This window comes from Delphinus delphis, chromosome 12 (genome assembly GCF_949987515.2).
Source record: "Delphinus delphis chromosome 12, mDelDel1.2, whole genome shotgun sequence".
NCBI lineage: Eukaryota > Metazoa > Chordata > Mammalia > Artiodactyla > Delphinidae > Delphinus > Delphinus delphis.
The window spans coordinates 67450314-67473177 of record NC_082694.2 but is presented as its reverse complement, the minus strand read 5'-3'; the positions used below and the strand labels follow the sequence as shown (position 1 = coordinate 67473177).

The 22864-nt window shown below is 47.9% G+C and overlaps 1 protein-coding gene across 1 annotated transcript in view; it reads right to left on the bottom strand.

Annotated features, from left to right (window-relative positions):
• ALK (ALK receptor tyrosine kinase) overlaps positions 1-22864 on the bottom strand; it is a 728753-nt gene that overhangs the window by 46358 nt on the left and 659531 nt on the right. The window contains exons 13-14 of the mRNA XM_060027602.1: positions 11918-12080; positions 1561-1711 (exon numbers count right to left, since the gene is read on the bottom strand). Of these exons, the coding sequence (XP_059883585.1) occupies positions 1561-1711; positions 11918-12080 (314 nt within the window). The remainder of the gene's footprint in view (positions 1-1560; positions 1712-11917; positions 12081-22864) is intronic.

The window sequence follows — 22864 nt, the reverse complement described above, 5'->3', positions numbered from 1 at the left end:
AGTCAATGCAATCTTTCTGCTTAGATGGAAGAATTACATTAGCACTCAATAAATTCCTGTGAAAATTACAGCGGCTTGTAATGTAATGGCTTAACACTTAACAATCAGGTTGGAAAGTCCTGATTATAGTTGCTAAATAAAAGAGTCCAGACATTTCTCATGCACAAGCTTGCGCCTGCGCAGCTTACTCCTGTTGCTTGGTTTTCAGCCTCTAAGGTGGGGTTGGGGGTAGGGCACATACTTTACTCCTGGCTCCCAGCCTGGGGCCTGGCTCTTAGGAGCCTTGAGGTTATTCAGTGGAATTGAACTGCTTTCTCATAGCTCTTGTTCCCACATCTGTCTTCCAACTCTGCTCTTGAATAAGTTTCTGGGGAAGGAGCCCTGGGTCCTGAGACCTAGAACCCAGATCCCTGCCCCGGTCCCACCCAGTGCAGAAGCTCACCCTCAGGTGAGGGCGTGGCCTGGCCCAATGCCAAGAACCCCCTGCAGAGTGCTGAGTTCCCATCAAGACAGCCAGCACCACCAGGGTCCTGCGTCCCCCAGCACAGGCAAGAGGCATGGCTGCTGCTTTATCAGTCTCCACTGTCTCCCCTTCCTGGTCATTGTAGACCACTACTGGCTTTCTTAAGTACTGCTGTTGGAGCTCTCCCTGTTTGACAGCTGGACACCCCCAGTGGGGTCAGGAACCAGAATGAAGGGTTGTCTCTGGGGCTGCAGAGGATGACAGTCTGGCTTGTCTAGAGATGTGTTATAAGTGGAAAAGGGGAAAAGGCTGTAGAAACTGAGCCCCAAGCAAGTTTGGGGCAGCAAAAATAGGAGCCAGAGTCTCTGTGCTGCATTATGAGTGACTCTGGACAAGTCCCTTCACTTCTGTGGTCTCCATGTTCTCATCTGTGAAATGGGGGTAGTGGATTACATGGTCTTTCAGCTCTGAGTCTGTGCTTAAAATACTTAAAAAAATTTAATCACACAAATAATAAATAATATGTGAATGCATTATTTTTGTAACAATATCAGACATTACTGACAAAGCACCCTCAACTCCAGTCCCCTCTCCAGAAACAACCACTGTTATCTGTATCTTTCAGAACTTTTCCTATGGTTTTATATGCATATATGTGGCTATGAGTCTGTGATTTTGAGCTGAACAAGACATGTTTAGTCTGGTATTTTCCTGTTTATGATAATATGGCTAAAGACAATGGTGCCCTTGCAAGAAAGCTTAGGCAGTGGGCTTCAACTCGCACTTGTGCGAAGAGGAACCACCATTTGTCCATTTTAGCAGAATTCAGCTCTTCAGTTTGAAAGATTGCTCATGAAACCCATGCCTCAGCCTTGGTGCCTGTAGGGATGTGCGACCCCCAAAGCCACACCACCCACCTTCTCATGCACCCAAATGGCCCTGGAAAGGGAGGAGCGTTTGCAGGCAGAACAAAGGGTGAGTCCCGCCATCTTTGAACGTGAGGTCTCCGAAGGCATGTGTGCAGTGTTTGTGTCCTCTGAGGGACCTGCCTGGCTACTGGTGAGTGTGGAGGAGAAACCCCCGCTCTGGGCACTTACACTGGGGCAAGCATCTTCCCCCTGCTGCCCGACCAGGATGTACAGCACGTCATCCTTCTCCAGGTTGAAGATGCCCAGCACAGACACGCCGTGGGATCGCATCATCGTGTTCTTCCCGCCTTTCCCGCCAGCAGCTCCGTAGCCTGATATGCTGCAACAGGACAGAGCGCATGGGTTCCTGCCATGGTATGAAAACTGACTCCCCTCCTGCCAACCCAGCGGCTCCTAACAGGCCGAGCGCACCACCCTCGTGCTGGAAGTCTCTCCCCTGCATCAGCCCATGAGGTCAGCAAGGAGGGTCCTCTCCCCACTGTCAGGAGAGGGAGGTCAAGTTCAGAGAGGGGCAGGGAGATGCCTCATTCACAGAGCTAGGAAGGTAAAGAACTAGTAAGGGGTAGAAGAGAGGAAGAGAGGGAGAAGGGGGGCAGGGAGAGAGAGAAGAGATGAAGACAGGGGGAGTCTGTATTAATGTGGGCTGTTGGGGTAATGGTGTCCTGAATACCTGGGGTTTCCTGTTATGGACTTCTCTCCCTGTCCAAGAGCAAAGGACTCATGTGGTCAACCTTAGACAAGTAACTGAACTTTCCTGTTCCTCATCTGTAAAATGGGGATAAGAAAAACCTACCTTCTAGCCCAGGTGTGTGGTGAAGATTGAAGAAATGAAGTGTCGCAAGTCTCAGAATTGTGGCTGGCACATAAGAAGCACCCACTAAGTATTTATTATTATTCTTACTGACTGAAGGAACAGTAATTGAGTTGGTACAATGTTTTAAAGTCTCCCTATGGGGTCTAGACACAAGGAGTCCCACATGATGATTGAGGAGAGCGGTGTTTACGAGCACAGACTGTTTATTCGCATCCCGCCAGCAACTCCTTCTGGAGCAACGTGTGTGCGGACAACAAACAACCAATCATGATGAAAATAAAACCAGCAAGTGGGGATGCGGGAGCATTTCTGCTGCCTCTTAGGTTGTTGGGTTGAAGTCAAGCAGGGATGGGGGAGAAAGGACCCAACTGATGAACCGTATCAGAAGAGCGGTGTGCCCTGAAGACAGCTCGTGTGCCCGATAGACACGCCTCCCCAGAGACCGGCTGCCAGGGAGAGGCACTTGGGGGGCTTTCAAGTCCCTGCATATTCAGATCCAAGGTCCTTGAAGAAAAGCTTCCGGGGAGAGCTGCAAGATGGTTTTGCACACGTGCGCACATGGCGGCTTCTCCACCTATACTTCTAGGAAATGTCCTGTGTTCCAAGCATGGGAGGGGCCTCCTGGAGGCCTTCCTAAGGCAGAGCCCGGGCCTGTTCTGCGGAGACAAGCCTGGAGGGCCAGCTGATGGCTAACGTGGCAGGTGAGGACCTGAGGTCTCTGTAGAGAGCGAAGGAGAATTGAGCCCACTGTCCTGTCTCCGGGGCCCGGCACCGATGGGAGATCGTTGCAAACTGGCATAAGGCCACGTGCCTAAGACGAGGCGGGAGATGGGCTCCAGGCCCTCGGGGGGCTTCTAAAGAAATTGGGGAGACAGAGTCATGACATCTCCCTGTGGGGGTGGTTATATCGGGGAGGCAAAGCGGAGGCACCAAAGGGCTCTGGGGTTCCATGTGAGGAGTGGACCTCTCAGAGTCCCAGATCCTTCCCTCGTCAAAGAGGGACCATTCTTTCCTTTCCGAACTCACAGGGGCATGGGAAGGTTCAACATCTGAAGGAGATAATGGGTGAAAGCCCCGAGAAAGTGGCAGGTCTCGGCACAAATCAGGGCCATCAGGTGCTCAGGGTCCGGGAAAGAGGCGGAGGACTGCGACAGACATTGAGGCAGCGGAGCTGGAGGCCTTGGCTGGTTTGGGGCGTGTGGGGTGTGGGTCTGAAGTCGGCTTCATGGTGGAGATGATGGTTGGGTAGGACCCAGACAAGCAGAAAGAGGTGGAGGGTACGAGTCAGGCTTGTGTGAACGTGAATGAAGAGGCAGGAAACCTAGGCGCTGGGGTGGGGGAGTGGGGCGTCGTAGCTCTGCAGAGGGAAGTAGGGCCAATTCCTGAGCGTCCTGCAATGTGCCAGGCGTGAGTGCCTATGGCGTCCCCCCAGCAGCCGTAGACAGTAGCTGTTAGCAATCTCACTTGGCAGTTGAGGAAACCGAGGCCCAGAGGGGTTCGTTTGGACCGGGCAAACCCTGGTCCAGAGCTCTACATTTCCCCTCATGGAGCCCATTTCCCCTCCGACATGCTGCTGCGAGGTTATATGATGCACGAGAGTGGTCTGAGAAGCTACTGGCCCATTCTAATTCACTCAGACCCTCAGCCACACCCTCGCTCCTGACCCATTGGAAAAGGAGAGGTGATAAGGACAATTAAAAGGCTGAGGAAGAAGGAAGGCTCATTGGTGAAAGGAAAACAGCAGAATTATTTAGCTCAGAGAAGGCAAGCCTGGGGCCGGGGTGGTGCTGGGCATTCCAGAGACTCTGTGGAGTGTAGAGACAGCAACGTGGGCGTAGACGGGCCACATCTATCCTGCTGGCCCCTCCAAGGTTCCGGGGCTTTGGCAGTTTACCTAAGAAAGTCGTTTCCATCTGAAGGTGTTGTGGGCTTGGAAAACTGCGGCCCAAGAGGGAGTCCTCACCCTGCCCACTCCTGCTATGTCTGAGAGGAAAGCTGTACCCGGCTCATCCTTTCTGCATATTCGCATGCATTATGAATCGTTCTGAACTCTTTCACATGTTTAAATTTAGCCAAAGCATTATATTTTAGAAGTTGCTTGTTCCTGACACGTTTTCCCCTCTCTAAGCCTTCTTTCCTATTTCTCTTGCCCCCAACCGAGTCTGAACTCCAGCCCCATTTGGGTCTTGACCTGGCTGTTGGCAGTGAAGTGGATGGAAAGAGCCCTGAGTTCTGAGTCATACCCTGGGCGCTCTGCTGGCTGTGTGACTTGGGGCAACTTGCTTAACCTCTCAGAGCCTCAGCTTCCCCTACCAAGGAAAAAAATGAGGACCCCTGCCCTCATGAGGGTAAGTAGTGGGTTTGAAAAGATTACAAACTGCTCCCAAGTGCAAGGGGGACTCTGGGCTGGGGTCAGCTCTACAGACCCCAAAGGAGACAGTAGAGATTGGCACCCAGGTGTCAGCAGCTGGAGTTTGCTTTCCTGCGTGATGGCCTCAGCCCCACGTTTCCACCTGGACTATTACTGGCTTAAAGACACGGGACTGGCGGCTGCCCACCTGGGCTACTGGTAGGGGGTAGTGCCTCCCTCATCAGCCCTGTGAGGCCTGAAATCCCACCACAGAGCTTCACTCCTTTGGAAACTTCTAGCTGCTACTAGAAGGCCCATCTCCTCCTGGGTGGGCTGCGCCACAGTGAAAAGAGCACAGGCTGGATGCAGACAGACCTGGATCCAAATCCAACTCCTTCACTCAGGGCCAGGAACTGGGTTAGACATCTCCTGCCCGGGTGTTGGCCTTGCACTTGGTCAACCTTGAGAGCCAGAGCCTCCTGAACTTTTGTGTCCAAGGCACCTTGCTTACCTCTCCTGGTTCTGGCCCTGTTACTCGCCAGCTGTGTGACCTTGGGTAGTTTATGTACCCTCTCTGAGCTCCAGTTTCCTCATCTATAAAAGGGGGATAAGAATATTTACCTTAAAAGGTTGTTGTGAGAGTTATATGAGATAATGCCCCTTATAAGGGGCCTAGTTCAGCCCCTGGAGGGTAGCTAGTGAGTAACAAATAGTAACTGCTGTGCTAATGTACACCTGGGGGAGCCTGTCCACTCCTCTCCTGGGGTGACTTCTGAGAAGCAGAAGCGGGTGAGTGAATAAGGCCCCGGATTCTAGAGAGCAGGGCAATAGGTGGAGCAGGGTGTGGCCGAGGAGCCAGGGTCAAGGGTGTTCAGTTTCACCCAGGACCTACTTCCACAGGGAGGCAGTGGGAGCATAAAGCCAGCCCTGGCGCTTCTGAGGACCCCCGAACTGTACGAATCATGTTACACAAACTTGTGCCAGAATAATGACCTCAGTCTGAATCTTCGAAGCCTTTTCCCATCGCTTGTAAACAACTTATTTGGATGGTTGACAAATGACAACAAATTAAAATACTTGCCACTCAAGTGGGGAAAATGCCTCGCAGTGATTCCAATTTACTGGAAGTTACAGGATACTGTTCTCAACGAGCTGATGCTGTAATTTTTTTGTTTGTCTTCATCTAAACCCACGTCCCCTAGTCAGCATGGATGTTTATTGGGTTTGCGTTTTGTATTATTGACTGTGAGCTATCGTTACGTGATGTAATTGAGTTGTGAATCTTCTTAAAATAAAGAATTAGCTGCAAATCAAAGTGGCTGCCTGCTGGAACCTGAAAGGAGAGCACAGCTGGTGTGCAGCGTGATGGCGGTGTCAGCGGCACGCTTGGTGGGGCTGCCGGGGGCGGTGGAGGGGGGGAAGGAGTGAGAGGACCCCCCCCAGGGGAAGCAGGAAGCACCTCATTTCTCTTCCACACCTGCTCTGGGCTCTGCCTCTAACACCCAGTGGGACCTTGAGTGAGTCCCTTCCATCCTCTGTGTCTCGGTTTCCTCCTCTGTGAAATCAGAAGAGTTAGGTCCGCCCTGTGTATCCATCCTGCCTCCAGGTCTGCCGTGAGAGCACAGGAGACATTGGGTATGTGCAGGGCTTGGTCAGGGCGAGAGCTCTGTGCAGGTACACAGGCGTATGATCCAGATGGGTCAAGCGAGCCATCAGATGACACCCCCGGGGGTCAGCGGTGGAGGCGTGTGCTCCTTGCTGCCCCAGTTCCATTCCAGTTTTGCACCAATGTGTAAGACTCATCGTCCACTCATTCCCTACCACCTTCCTGACCCAGGAATATCAGAGCTGGAAGAGGTGTCAGTGACCTCTCTCTCCAACCCCTCCTTCAACAGATGAGAGCAGGGGCAGCACACTTTCAAGGTCATACAGTGTGTCAGAAGTTGAACCCAAACTTCATTCTGCCTGCGGCTCATGGATCTTTGCTCAGTGCTGCCCCCCTCCCTCCACTTTCCCTGCTCTGTGCTCTTCATGGCTATCTGCACAATTACTCTGGCAATGAATCATGACTTGTGACTCTCTTCTACAATTGTTTAGAACTTGATTGGCATTGTGGACTGTTATTGAACTTTTCTGCCCTGTGGCCTTTGCAAAGACTGCAAGGCCCCAGAGGCTCAGTCCTCTCTACGAGTTCTGCAGCATCTATTCAGGGCCTGGCAGACGACCGGAGGCCCCTCGCCCCGCACCACCCCGGCTCAGAGCCGGGCAGGCAGTAGGCGCTCCATGGGACGCCTGTGGATTTGAACGATGGTGTCATCCAGCTGCACGTGCTGGTCTGTGGAGCCAGGTGAGGAAACTAGCGTCAGTGATGGAGGCCGTTAGGAACAGCTGTGGCCCAGGTTGGCTGGGGGGCTTTGCTGGCTCCAGCTGGGATCTGAGACCTCTTGTACGTGATGTCCGAGGAACAAGTGAACCATGTGAGAACTGTCATCAGGAGCTGCGGGCTGTGCTTGATCTAAGTTTTTGTAGACGATCTGTGTGCACGTGGGCACGTGCGCTTGCATGTGCGTGTGTGTATTTGTGTGTGTACGTGGGAAGCTGGGGGAGGAGGGGGACAGGGAAGGATATGGAGAGGCAGGAGAACAGGCTGTGGGCTGGGCGGAGGGAGGGAAGGATGAAGAGGGGAAGAAGTCAGGACAGCGAGAGGCTGGCTGGCTGACGTCTGCATGCGACTGGCCCTGCGCGGGGTGTCACACACCGAATCGCACTAAATGCCCCCGGGCCTTGGAGCCGGACTCAGTCAGTGTGTGTCTCCATTTTAGGCGGAGGCTGAGGCTCCTGCCCCAGCACACACCCCACAGTCCACGCTCCTGCTCTGATCCACCTTAGCTGCCCTCCTCCATGGGCACTCAGAACCAAGATTTGGAAATCTCCCAGATCAGGTGTCCCTCCCGCTCCCATCCCACCCACCCAGTCCTCCAGTCATGCCGATTCTACCTCCCAAATATTTCGGCCTCTCCCGCCATGTTTCTCCTGCCCTGGTTTAGCCCCATGTGACTCTTGCCTCCATGACCTCACCAGCCTTCCCTCTGTTTTCCCTGCCTCCCCACTTGCTTCTCTCACCACCACCATCACGCTGGCACCAGAAGGAGCTGAACGTGTTCGGGAGGTGAGGCTCCAGCCTCAGGGCCAGGTCCTGCTTCAGCTCCTGCAGGCCCTGGCTGGCCACAGGGGCTCCTTCCACCAGGAAGTCCCTCCCCTCGTCTTCGTAGACAACTCTGTCACCTTTAAGACTTAACTCAGGCTTCTGTCTCCCTGTGGAAGCCATCCATGAACTCAGGCCCTTCCCCTGGCCTCTGACACAGGGCTGTGTGTAATCCTCCATTGCAGTACTTTCTACATCACACTGAAATGCTTTGTTCCTACATCTACCGCTGACTGGGGCTCCTCTTGGGCAGAAACTGGGTCTTGCACCTCTTTATATAGGCATAGTGTCCTAACAGGTGCTTAATATGGTCCGCTGAGACGTGCAAAGCAGGAGGGGAGCAGGTATGGACACCTGTCCTGTTCTGACAGAGGAAGTGGCAAAACCAGGGGAAGGGGAAGCCCAGGGCAGGAAAGCAGTGTGTGCGTGTGTGGGGAGGAGATGGGGATTTAGGTTTTGCCCCTAAAGCCCCACCTTAGCCTGGCATGTCCCACCTGTCTCCTTCCTGGCCTGTCCTTCCTCTCCCTCTTCGTGGTAGTAGACAAAGGTGTAGAAGATGGGAGAGGAACACCGGGTAAATGACCGGTTAATTAAGAGTGGAGGTGTTTTCATTACTATATATAAAATAGATGACTAATAAGAACTCACTGTATAGCACAGGGAACTCTACTCAGTAGTCCGTAATGACCTATATGGAAAAAGAATCTAACAAAGAGCGGATATATGTATACGTATAACAGATTCACTTTGCTGTACAGCAGAAACTAACACAACATTGTAAATCAACTATACTCCAATAAAAATTAATTTAAAAAAAAGATTCTTTTTTTCTTTCTTTTTTTTTTTTTACCTGTATGCATCCCTGAGCAAGCCCCAGGCAATGACGTCTCACTGTGGCACACAGTGGGTGCTTGATAAGTATAGCTCGCTTTCCCTCACCTCTCTGAGCAGTAGGTAGAGACCTTGACTGTAGCAATAATCGTGCCAGGCCTCAAGCTGCAGCCAGGCAGAACTAGCTGAGCGCCACACTCTTCCAGGAATAGATGGACTCCCTAAGGAATGATTCCAACCTTTCTGTTCTCAAGAACCTTTTACATCCATCCTCCTGTGTGTCCTACATTTGTCTCACTAGACGAACTGCACTTACTAAATAAGAATTAGTTAATATGGAGAAAATATCTTCCAGAAAAAGGGCACCTGACTTCTCAACCTGGATATTCTGACTTGGGGACATTTCGATGTGGTCTGTATAGCAAATCATTAAATGGTCTGCTTCTTTGATGCGATGTTATGTGACCAGTAGACATTATTGTCCAAGTCTCAAGCCTCATCCAGGGTCAAGGATGAGGTGGGGGTCAGGAATATCTGTAAGTCTTTGTTGGGTTAAAAAACAAGGAGTCAACAGCAACAACAAAAACCCAAAGGCAACATTGTTTGGCTTTGATTCTTCCATTTTGATATGGTGCTTCTCAGGCCAGTTCCAAAAAGTCCCGATCAGAAGTCCCCTTTACAAATGTGGGTACTTCGAAGTGTCCTGCTTCAACAGAGAAACGGCTCCTGCGCGTGTTTCGGAGTGTTCAGCGGGCGGTGCTGGGGGCTGGGAGCTAGTCTCAATATTCCAAAGAGAGAAACGGAAACCGTTCTCTGATTTGGGCTGGGCTTGTAGCAACACGGGTGGTTATACCGTGGCAATTTACACAGATCAGAAACCTGGCTAGACTTAGATGTGGCTGTGATTAATAAAAAATAGGAAAATGAATTATTACTTAATAAGTGTAGTTTGGCAGGCAAAACCTTTCAAAAGGCAGGGCCTAGCTGAAGAAGTCAGAAAAAAGTCCTTGGAAGCAGAGAAGTCAGGAACTACGGCTGTTCCTGGAAATGCTGTCTGGCCACTGCCTGACACCACTCCAGGGGATTTCGCTGCCGTCACCTGGGCTGGGGAGCACCTGCCACGTGCAGGGCATGTGCGAGGCACTTGTACGTGATCTTTGCAACCAACAGGGCAGGTGTTAGCAACCCCCAACCTTCGCCTTTTACAGGTGGGGAAACAGAGTCTCAAGAGATTAAATAACCCACCCGAGTTTGGAAGTGGGTCTGATTCACACTATCTCAGGAGGAACGCAGCTCAAGAGGACCTCCATAAGTCGCAGAGGACTTCGAGCCAGTCTAGCCTGGGAGTTGCCCTGGGCAGGGATGGGACAATGGGTTTTGCTGGGGGTAAAGTGTTGAGGTCTCTGTCTGCCTTACAGCTCCTCTGCTTTCTTCTTCACATTGCTTTTTGTATGTGGGGATCTGCACCAAGGGCTGGGCTGGCCACTATCCCTTCAGGCGGTGGGGCCTCCCCTCCCAGGCTCTCACTTCTGGAGGCTTCCTGGAGGTGGGTGCTGCATGATTCCTATGCCCCCTTCCATTTCCTGTTTCCTGAGTGGGAGTTTTAATGGAAAGAACCAACAGACTTTGAGACTGAGGGTCCTGGGTTCAAATTCCAGCTTTGTCACTGACTGAGTGGCCTTAGATCTATTGCTAAGCTTCCTGACACGTTTCTTCATACGGAATCAAGGGAATATGGATAAAAACAATAGTAATAACATCTACCTCATTGCGAAAAGGAGGAGGAATACCTAGTGGGTCCTCAACAGATATGCATCCCCTTCTCTCTAGGACAGTGGATGACCCCTGGAAATTCAGCCAGGTCGGAAGGGGAGGCCCGGCCTGCTCAGTATGGCGTGGCCAAGGGTAGCCGGAGGTCTTTGGCCATTTACAAGGGATGTGTGGGACCTGGAGCAGCTAATCTGATTGCAGTCAAGCCTTGTTATTGCATTCCTGCCCAGAATGTCATTTAAAAAGCACTCAGGGCTTTCCCCGGAACGCATTTACACTGAAGTCCCAGGGGTGGGAATGTGCGGAAAACAGGGCAACCTGAGAAGCCCCTTTCCTTCCCAGGCGGCTGAGGATGTGCCGGGGGTTGGGGGCCGCGGGAGGGGAAGCAGCTCACTTCCCACTGTGTTCAGCCTCTAGGGGGCATCTGCACAAATGACAGCAAAATTACGATGCTTCCTGTTTACACAGCCCAGCCGTGTGCGGTGGGAGGAACCTCTGCAGAGCTGCGCCTCTGAAGTCTGGGCTTGGAGGCCATTTCTTGACCACGTGGCCGTGGGAAGCTCCTGACGCTCTGAGCCTCCGTTTTCTCAACTGTAAAATGAGGACTGCGGCACTGGCCTTGCCCACGGCATCGAGCTGAGCGAGGATGACAGCATGTGCTGTGGTCAACCCAGCGGCTGCATTGGCGTCATCTGGGAACTTGCTAGAAATTCAGATTCTCGGTGAATGAATGAATATGGATGGATACCATGAGTACAGTGAGTACCACTGGTGTCTCCCTCCTCAACCTGCATCCAATAAATGTCAGTGTTTTGTCATATTTGCTTCATTAATGTAAAAATGTTTAGCATGAAAAAAAGAAATTCATATTCTTGGACCCCAGTCCAGACCTATAAAATCATACACTCCACGAGTGGAACCAGCAATCTCTGTTTTAACTGGCCTTCCTGTCATTCCGATGCCCGCTCAAGGTTAGGAGCCACTGGTCTAGGCCTTGCCATTAGCTTCGCTTAGCTGAGTGCCCGTTGGAGTCGGGCCTCCCTCCAGCCTGGCCTGGCTCTGGTGGAACACTGTGGGGTTGGGCCTGGGATAGGAGTTCCAGAATAGTTGCTTCACTTGCACACAGTGAAGGCCCAGGAAAGGAGGCTCAAGCGTAAGAAATCGTCTTGCACGTGTAGCACACTTTTGTCTCCCAAACATTCTGACATTCATTGCCTATTTGAACAGCATGAAGTTCAAAGAACAGCTCACTATAATTACAGTTATTAATAAAGCTAGAGAATGTTCTGAAGCTGGTGCACGCATGCATATCATCTCCACACATGAGTCTGGGCTCCTTGAGGACAGAGGACACAGCTTCTTTTCTTGCCATACTCCATTATCCCAAATCTCCCCAGCTCCAGCCCTTACACTCCCATGTGGGCCAGAGTCTGTGGCCTCGGAGCCTTGGCCTGCCCGGGCACCCCAGGACAGCAGGCATGCACCCAACGGCAGGACCCCAGTCCTCTTCGGGAGGGTGGATCTGCCCCTTGCCCTCCCCCTCCCCCATACCCACCTGTAGGTGTCGGTGGCTGGCACCTTCCAGGTCTGGATGCCCTTCAGGGGGCCCTCGCTCCCCACCACCACGCTCAGGTTGGAGTTCCGGTAGGCATTGTTGCACTGGGCCTGCGTCGGGCCGTGGGGCCCACTGGCCCCGCATGTGGTGAACAGCCAGTGAACTGCACACAAGAGGAAAGGCGATCACTCACTTGGCCTGGCCCTCCCTCCTCCGTGGGCCTCCCTCTGCTGCCTCTGAGCTGTCCGCTCCATGAGGCCAAACCCACGTTCCAAGATGGTACCCATTTCGGGGCAAGGAACACTAATCAGTCATTTGAACCGGAAACTTCTGTTGAAGATCTACTGTGTGCCAGGCCCTGGACCAGATAGATACTAAGGGAGCGACACAAATGGAGCAGACTTGGAGCCTGACCTAAAGAAGCTTACAGCCTACTAAAGGGAGACCCAAAGGGATGCAACAAGATAGGACAGTAACAGAAAAAGAGCTTCAAGAGGGTCTGGCTAACATTGCACTGTGAAGGTTCTGAGGAGGGAGAGAAGACCCCTCTCAGGTGAGACAGGCGGGCGGTGGCCAGGTCCTCTCCTGGTTTCTCAATGAGTCCAGCACAGTGCTGGGCAAAGAACAGGTGCTCAATCTGTGCTATTGTGACTGGATCTAACCCGCTTCCGAAAGTTTGATATCTGCATATAGGATCTTCTTAGCTTGGAGAAGATCAGAAGAGTAAAGTGGACACAGAGTCAGCTCCATGCCCTCCTCCCCCACATTGGTTGGGTTTGGAAATGCATTAGAAGCAGCTCTCAGGCTCTCTATGTAACAGAGTGTAAAAAATGGGAAACAGGTCACATCTGCCTTTGGTGCACGTTCTTTTCCAAGCCCCTCACCGCTTCCTGGTGCTCTGTCCTCCCCCGGAGCACCCAATGCTCTTAGGTGGCCTTCTGGGGGTGCCTCAGGAACACCCAGCACATCCCCACCCCTCCACTGCCACTGGGCCATTCCTTCCAAACTTTCTATCTTTGAGCCTGGCTGGACCTTGGGGAATTGTCAGATTTCATCCTGGCAGGAATTTTAACATGTTTACAACCTATAAAAACTTCCAAAAAAATGTGCTCTTGATAAATCACTTTTACTTAAAATACAAAAATCTCATTATAAGGTTGAAGAAATTATTTCCCTTTAAAGTGATTAAGTCGAACTCTACCTACAGAAAATTATGAAAAAATTAATTTGGGTGTATATAGTTTTGTTTGCTGAAGCATGAAATTCTTTTGATGACTTTCAGCTAACTTGATGCAAAAATGAAAGGTTAATTTGGGTTGCTAATTATTAGCAATCAGATTGAGATTACACTGGGCAGTCTTGATAATCTGAAAACCGGGCTGGCTGTGGTGGGCTTTTGTGACACTGCCCCAGAGCTGAGGTGGGGAGACCGAAGCTCTAGTTGGGGTTCTCACGCATACAGCTACTCAATACTGAGCACTCAATACCTTTCTTGGCTTCATTTTTTTGAATGAAGATGTTGGTTTCTATTTGGTTTCTGAAGGTTGTTTCAAGGGCAAGAAGGTGACGAATCCATTCATCTTTGGTGTGAATGGCTGATTGTTAATTTTCTCATCTATTTGTATTATAAGGGGTAACCTGTTCATTCAAAGGACTAACTCTCTACTGGAGGCATTTCAGCAGAGCTGTCTTGGCCAGATGTCCTTTCACCCTCTCCAGTGTTCAAATCACATGTGTGGGCTGCGCCAGAGGGGAGAAGCGGAAAGGATTCAGGCTTTGAAATCAGCACGAACATCCGAGTTCGGGAGCAGCCTCATCATTGTTGATTATGGGACCTTGATCATGTCCCATTGTCTGTGAAAGGGGCTGGGTTGCCATGAGGATTAAAGAAAGCGAGGGGTATGAAAGGTCACTGTAAAGTCCAAAACTCTAAAAATGTGAGCTGTGTCGCTGACACCTGCCTGCACCCAAGGCCGGTGCTGTTCCTGACGATGGGAAATGCGGACAGAATTTCTGTGTATAGGGATCCCTCCGCCAACAGCACCTAGGAATTTAAACTCGGTGAGTTGGGGATGACGATAGGAGCAGGGAAAAAAGAACAGCTCAGAAAAGAAGTTAAAAAGTACACTCCTCCCCGTGGTCTCTAGCTCCTTGAAGCCTATTCTGCAGGTTCAGTCTGTGCCTATAGCGAGCAGCCTGGGTTTGGGGGCAGCCTTATCAATCTGGGGCAGAAGCATGACGGTTCACTTAGTTAGTTCAGTCCTGGAAATTAAAGAATTTAGACATAAATATAAATATGTATTTTTTTTCCCCTGAAGAGTGTGCTGAGGAAGACAGTTCAAGGCAGGCGTGGGCTCGGCACCCTACTGGAGCACGTCCTTCAGCAGGACCCTCTTCTGCCTCGCTTAACATTGCTCTGAAGCTTCTGAGATGTTCCCAGAGAGGGTGGGCTTCTACTTCTTGGCCAAGTTGGGCATCTGACGGGGTAGGAAGAGGGGAATGGGCTTTGGATCCAGATGGGCCAAATTTTCTCATTGGATTTTACCTCTGATGAGGTATGAGAACTGGGGTAAACTCCACATCCTCTCTGAGCCTCAAGTTCTTAATCTGAACAAGTGGAGGTAATAACACCTAGTACTTAGACATGCTGTGGAGTATTAAATGATGACCTAAGCAAAGTGCTTAGAACAACATTATGCATTAGAGACGCATAGTGAATATAGTTTAAAAAGTGTGTAACTTCCTGCTCAGTTTTTGACTGTAAGGAAGCAGAGACACCCAATCTCAAGATTTATGTTCCCCAGTCCATAAAGAAGGGACTCTAAGGGCTGTTTCTCAATATTTTCCCAACTCAGTGGACATATATTAGTCTCAGGTGGTTTCTATGCACAAAATTCTGTTTTCATTTTCAGCAACTGCTGATGGAGAGGTCCAGAGCGGGAATTCTTTCTAAAGTAGATTCCATGGGAATAGAGGATTTGCCATCCCAGGTCAAACCCATGATTCACCCAGCTGGAATTCTGTTGCTCCCACAGCCTTCGAGGCATGGTGGTCCTCCCTGCTCCCTTGGATGGCTCTGACTCTCGTAAATCTGCCCAAAGTTGTTTGGAATTAATTTCTGTGTCCCACCAGCAGCATTTCTTGGGGGTATGAATTCTCTGAGTTTATTGCCCATTGTGAAGGGCTGTCCTGCTTCTGATGTGTGTGGCTTGTCTTACTAAGGCTTCATCCTGTCGGTTCTCTTTGCTCATTCTGTTTGGAATCTCACAGACATCACAGAATGCCACAGCAAGATGGGACCTTGGAGATATCTGAATTCAGTGGTTCCCAAACCACCTAAGGACCTTTAAAATACAGATTCCAGGGCCCTGAAGATTCAGATTAGTAGATACTAGGTTGGGGCCACGGTGGAGGGAGGACAATATTTGCATTATATGACAACTTTTCCAGGAAAGCCAGCCTGCTGTAAACAGAGTGGATAATCAGTCAAGCTAGGAGTTAAACATAGATCTTCCAAGTTTAAGTTCAAGACTTGAAAAGGTGCTAGAGTCACCATGAAATCCTCATGGAACCTTTCTGCAAGTCTGTTTTTTTTTTTCCCCCCTTTTTAAATCTATGAGCCCAGAGCTCAGTTAAACCCGACCAAGTTTGCTCAGGACCAGAGAGTAGGCAGGCCACCATGAGGGGAGAGGAGTCTGGTCAGGGTATGTGGTAGGTAGACCCTCAGCCTCAGAAAGTCCCACAGTAGCTTAGCCTAGCAGAGGGTGCACTTTAGGGGGTCATGGGTGCAAACCAGGGAAAACAGGTGCCCAGTGTCAGGACTCTGGCCCCCCGAGAGGCCATGGGGAGCCAGGGGGTGTCAAAAGGGAATCTGGTAACTGGAATGTTTACAAGATCAGCAAGCAGACATATGAGAGGGACTGGGTAATAAGCAACAAGGGAAAATCTTGGTTTTTAAAGAGAAGATCAAGGTCACAGTGAGACCAGCAGTGAGGTGAGCTTGATGCCAAGTTGCCAATCAGAGTTCAAGGGGCCTCACATTTCCCCAGCTGAGAGTCTACACTGATCCCTGAGGCTCTGTGGAGCTGTAGGAGGATTAAATGGCCCCCAAGGAGGAGACTGGATTGGGAGCAGGCGAGGGAGGAAACCCGGCTCTTTCCTCTTCTCTTACTTAAAAAACAAACAAAAAAACAACCATTGTATTAAAACTCATTCATGAGAGAGAAAAGACAAGAACTGCTTTATCTTGTTCTTAATTATACCACCCACTGGAAACCTAGTTTAATACTCACAGCTATATTGTATAAAGAACCCACAAACATCAAAATACTGATTGGTTATAGACAGCTGAGGAAAGAAAAATCCATCAAGCACTGGGTTTCATTTTAAGTATATTGCAGCCCCCTCCAAGAAGAAACAAATCAATTAGTAATACACAGCACAATGTTAAAAAAATAGGCTAGGTAGTGATCGTGCTGGTTTTATTACTGTTGCTAAGCCATCTCATCTGCTCAATTGAATGCAAAGAAATAAAACGTGCTACAAAGGAAAATAAGTTCTCAACTATCATTACTAATCACAATAATAAGGATCTGCCTCACATCAAAGGCCTACATGGTTGTGCCACAGAAGAGTGCTCAATGGCTCTTGTGGATCTTATATACCATTTTTATTCTGATCCACGGAGCTCAATTTTATCCATATCTGTTGACTGAGCTGAACTTCATGGGAGCTGTGGCGTATTGAACCATTTTGATGGCCACCGTAGATCTTGCTAAGCAAAATAATGACCAAAAATCCAAGTAAATATAATCATTCACCATCCATAAATGTATATGACACTATTCTTTATTATAAATTGGAGAAAGTAGCCCTTCTTGTGAATACATGGTGAAAATTAATAAGTTGTTCTCCTTATTAGGGCAAAATGAAAGCAATATACATATCGTTGCCATTGTGAGGTTAAAACATTTCAACTCTTTAAAGAATGGAGTAGCATCCCCTTCTAGATACAAGATCAATGTCTGATTATTGCTGTCTTTTTTTGATGTTAACAGTTGTTGAAGCTTAATGCCTAGGTTCGTTTATTTATTGGGAGTTGCAAAATAATGATATTCAAATTATATACTTTTTTCCTTATTTATTAGTTGACATATATTTATAAAGAGATGCTTCCTCTCACCTACCATGTTGTTACCCAGTGGTATAGTTCATATAGGAAAGGCAGGATAAATGCTCAATTCTTTCTCCTTATTTGCAGTGTTCAAGGTAATGAACTGGTCCTCTATCATCCTCTGAAGTCGACTAATTAGTTGTTTGCATATCATTATGAATACATGAATTTAAACATATTTTGAGTTTTAATTAATCATAATTATTATTCCTTAGAAGCTCAAATTGTCACATTTTTGGTCAGCGGTAGCTTCCTGAGTTCTTTTACTTCCTTGCTACCTGGTATGATGAAATGTTCCTTCCCCCGACCTGGGCTCAGCCATTTTTTCAAAAGCTTTGGTTTCTTTCAGTGAAAAAAGGTTTTTTAAGTATAAAATCTGGGTGCTATAGACACTTACTGCTACTGGGTTGGTGATTGTTTCTAGGCTTCTTTAGTGGACAGAGCTAGGAAATATACATGTTGTATACATATGTATATCAGTATAAATACACACACACACACACACACACACACACACACACACACACACAATTTATATGACAAAATACCCATGAGTTCACACTGACAGTTCCAAATCAAATTCAGGACTACAGGGTTTTTCATTTATCCTCTTCTATATTACATCTGTATTTCTTTTTCCACACTGAGAGTCTTGGTTTTCAAGAACAAAGGTGATAATGGAATTAGAATATTCTATAATTACTCATTCACTTTATCCTCCATTATACACACAATAGTATCAGAGTAACAATACTACTGCTATACCATAATCAATAGAAAAACTGAGATCTGTAAAAACATTTTTTTTGGTATATGTGCTCTCTATTCTCCTAAAATTTCTCGAAGTTGAACATTATCTACATTGTTTGGGCACATTGCCATTACATATACTACTCTTTCCTCTTTAACCTTTAGTTAGTCTGTAACTAGTGTATGCTTAATGCCCATATCAATCACGTTGATATATCTCTAGTCACTTTGGTTGTTTGAAGTTTGTTTTCAAGTAGATTCCTTAGGAGGGGCTCATAGGAGCAATATTCCTTGAGTTCTTGAATGTTGATAATATTTTTTCCTTTTGAGTATATTAAATATATTACTCCATTTTCTTCTGGTATAAAGTATTGCTGTCAAACACTCTGATGATAACCCAAATTTCATTCTCTAATAAATCATTAGCTGTTTTTGCTTAGGTGCCCACAGTATTTTTTTTTTCCTTAAGGGACAGCAATTCTACTATAATATACTGATACTTTGGTGTTGCTCAATATGAGTCAGTATTCTCAGATATACAGATACGCTCTTTTAATAAGTAGTTTCAGTAAGAACATTTTTCTTGAATTATAGCTTTAAATATTTGTTTTGTCTCCCTTCTTTGGTTTTCTTTATTCAGGCACTCTTGTTATCTGTGTGTTCGATCTTCTTTGCCTCTCTTTGATGTGTACCATCTTTTTGATTTTAAAAAAGTTTCTCTTTTCACCTTCTATTTCTCATAAGGCATTAACTGTTATGTTTATTTGCTTTTGCACACCTTCTAATTTAGTCTTCATTTCTGAAATTATTTTTTCCTTTTATTTCAAATTCTTTAGAGAGATCTACCATCTAGTTTCTGATTTTTATAATAATGATTTATGTTATTTTCATTGTTTTCTTGTCTGTTAACTCATTTTGAAATAGCTTACAATTGTCATCTCCTCTGTGGGCCTGTCTTTCTGGTATGCTTTCATTTTTCTGTAGGGATGTTATTATGTCCTCTCTGTTCTTTTAAAATTCTTATTGTAATTTGGATGGGGTTCGATCTTGATACTTATGCATTCTAACATAAAATTAATTTGCTAGAACTTTTAGGATCCAGGAGCTTTTCTAACTTTACACAGCTCCCTCTACACTTTTTAAATTTTCATATAGTGTTAAAAACTATGGCAGTTTGCTTTCCGACGTTTCTGGCTCTATTTGTTTCCCCCACTTGAATCTGGATATCTTCTCTTTTTGTGGTCCCTATTATCCCTATCCTAGTCAATATTGATTCCAGTCCTAGAAAGTTCTTCTCAGTGTGGGTCGTTTCCCGGAAAGGATGCTCAGTGGCCAGACTCTTCTAGCTCCTTCAGATCTTACCAAAGGCCCCTTGCTCTCACACACCACTGGGTTGGGGAAGAACTCTCCTAGTTTCAGTAGCTATTTTCAGATTGTCTGTCATTTCTAGCAAATACCTGTCAGCTATTTGGGGGTTCTCCTGTTCTCAGGTTTGTAAGATAGCCTTTCTTCTCTTCCCCTTGTTCAGATGCTGATACTATGCAGGTCTTATGGTTGTTGGTGCTCTGTCTTCACTCACTTGTATTTTGGGGTTGGAGGGGAATATATTTGCAAAATATTTTTTTTTGTAAATATACGTGGGTTTTCAGTTTTGATACACGTTTCCTTGATTTTTGCATAGGGATTCAGAGAGATAAAAAAACAAAAACAAAAAAACTATGCTGTTACTGGCATCACTGCCGTCTTTCCAGAATCCTTAAAATTTTTTAAAATTTAGGAATCACTTGACACCATCTGCTATGATGGTGTCATACCATCATATGCTATCAGATGCTATTATACCATCTCTCTGGTCAGGCTCCTCACCTGTATTTCTACGCCTGAGACTGCAGGGTTTTTCGGACTTCACCTCAGGGACATCCCCACTGACCATGGCCTAGAACTTGCTGTTACATCATATTCTGCCCTTTTTTTGGATACAGCCCACTAAGTATAATTTAACTTCCTCTTGATAGTGCCACTTGGACTTAAGTTGTTTAGGGCTCTTTGACCCTTTACTAAATGGCTGCAGATATAAATATTTTATATTAACTCACTGTCCTCTCTCTCTACTGTCAGGTATGCTTTCTCAGTGGTTCAGGATGTTCTCTGATTAACCTTATTTGGTACCTAATGTTGGGTGAGGGCATGAGAAGGGCCCTATACCTCTCTGTGCATCAGACTGAGGGGCAGCTAGCTACAAAAAACCTTTATTTCAGAGTTTTGGAATGTATTTATATTTTGGTACTTATATTTGGTGGATGGTAGAAGGTACTAGAAGGATCTTCTATCCTCAGATAAAAGGATGCTGCTGTGATTCTGAACCAACAAGACTGGAAATCTTTAGTCCCTCAGTTTCAATGTACTTAATTACAGTACACGGATGGTGCACCTCCATCCTCCAGTTAGTTTAGTTTCTTAAAACCATGTTAGGTCAGTAGATAGGGAAGGGGGAAGAACTGTTACGTTTATCTCATAAGATAGGCAACCATGTAGAAAAGTTAAAGAAATGGCCTGTGGTTACAGAGACTAAGTGAGAAGGGGAACATCACATTTACTCTTTCTACAACAGTTTTCAATTGATGAATTTTCCTTGTTGTTCTACTTTGTTTCTCAGACTGAATTTGTTTGCATCTACACACACACACACACACACACACACACACACACACACACACCCCTCGTTTACTCATGCGTAGCTTTCTGGTCATTTCTCTCTTGTTCTATTTTGATGATGAGAAGTTAGGAGGGGGTAACAACAGTAATTGTAATACCAGCTCTGTCTTTTGTACTAGACGTGCTCACACACATAATCTCTTCTTCACTTTTACATCTTTGTCTCCCTAGACCCTCACGCAGTTCCTCTAGATGGGCAGGATGCCTGTAAAAGCCAAGGTCTCCTGGGGAACAAAGACCAGAGGCCCACATCCCTCTCTGCTGGGAGGCAGACATCCCTTCGCGAAGAGGAACCTCTGAACAAGCCGGCCCCCCATCAATAGGGCAGCAAATCTGGGCTGTTGAGATAAAAGCTGCTTTCAGGACTGAATTACCCTAAACAGCTCTGACGCCTGGCAATCTGAGGCAGTTTTTAATGGCTCCTGTGATGGCGTCTGTGTTGTGTTCTCAGCCACCCCCTTCTCCCTGAGGGGAAGTGAGTAACACGTGAGAGCGGAAAGGTCACAGGAAAGACACTATCCTGAAAGCAGAGCTGTAAAAATTAAGTTAAGGGAGGCCTCAGGGCTAATTTGGTTATTCCCAAGTTGGCTTCAGGCCAGAGTTGTGTTAATAAAGTATTTGACATTGAGACGGGTGCTGCAGACTCACCCCGCTGGGGGTCACACGTACTGGATTTGGTTCTGAGGCTTAAGTGGGAAGTAGCAGTGGTTCAAATACCCGCCTTGCCACACTCAGGCCTGAAGCGTCATTGATTTCTGCCCTCATCTGCTCTTGTCCACAGACCTGGGAGAGAAAACCCTGGTCTGGTACCTCCTGTTGTAAGGTCCACTGGCTCCTGGGAGAGAGGCAACAGTGTGGGAGGCCAGCACCCCTCACTGCTTTATTGTTACTAGTTCTTGCTTATTGTTTGGTTCTAAATCATGAAGGGTGAAATCCTTACAAGGCCTTGGGACTGTAACACCTCTGACAGATGGGCAGATGGAGGTGCAGGCAGCCCAAGTGGCCAAGTGCTTAGGAGCTAGAAGAACAAATGTCCTGACTCCTGGGTCAGGGTCCCGGACCTTCTAAGATGAATTGGAGAACAGGGACACGTGAAAAGGGGGGAATCCAAATGTCCAGGGCAGAAAGGGAAGTCGTGGGGGAGCAAGTAGGACCAAATGGTGGACCAAAGACAGAAGACAAACTATGTTATACTAGAGAAGAGAAGGGAAGAGGCAAGTCTCTCCTATTCCCGCTTGAGGGCAGTCATGGTACCTGGAGATGCAGTGGCCATGAGGCAACAAGCATGAGGAAAAGGCCAAAAAGATCAGAGAGAGGGGCTTCCCTGGTGGCGCAGTGGTTGAGAGTCCGCCTGCCGATGCAGGGGACACGGGTTCGTGCCCCGGTCCGGGAAGATCCCACATGCTGCGGAGCAGCTGGGCCCGTGAGCCATGGCCGCTGAGCCTGCGCGTCCGGAGCCTGTGCTCCGCAACGGGAGAGGCCGCAAAAGTGAGAGGCCCGCGTACCGCCAAAAAAAAAAAAAAAAAAAAGATCACAGAGATGTGAGTCTTGACACCATCAGTCATTGAACTAATGAGACTAGTCATGTATAGGGCCCCCGAACCCACATCAGCAGTCAACTAAACAGTAATCTTTGTTATTGGACTGGACACTTCCTTGGGCTGCTGGACATTGGCTGGATCAGACGTAATGTGGATGGAGCCTTCCTAGAATACAGATCTCCTCCCAACTGGCAAAGAAAACACCACTGACCAGAGAGTCCTGCTGCTCTCGCTCCAACAGCAATGCCAGGCCGGATTGGGACCGGGTTTCCAATGCTTCTTTAGAAACTGTGTGTGGCCTTCAGCCTGCCTTCCTTGGAGGAGAGCAGGTGTCTGGGTCACTCCCCTGGCCCAGCCTGCTCAGCCCAGGGGTGCTCCCCCTTCTCTACCACACTCTGCTCTGTGTCTGCACACTTCATGGTCAAGGCCTCTAGAGTTTATGAGAGCAGTAGTTACGTTGTAGAGGGGCCTCAGAGGTTCCCCAGGCCACGCCAGCCCAGGAGTAAAAAGTGGGGTCTTGACGATAGTAACAAATAGTATTATCCCGGTTCTGCTCTGAGGCACACCTGACGAAACCTTGAGTTCTCTCCCTTAACACCCATCGTTATAGCACACATGCTCTGCCACTGTCATCTCTGTCCCCTTAACTTGCTTTATTTTCTTCATAACACATCACCATCTGAAACTACATCATCTGTACACTTGTTTGTTTCCTGTTTTTCCCTCTAGTGTGCAAACTTTACAAGATTGAAGCTTAGCCGATTTTGT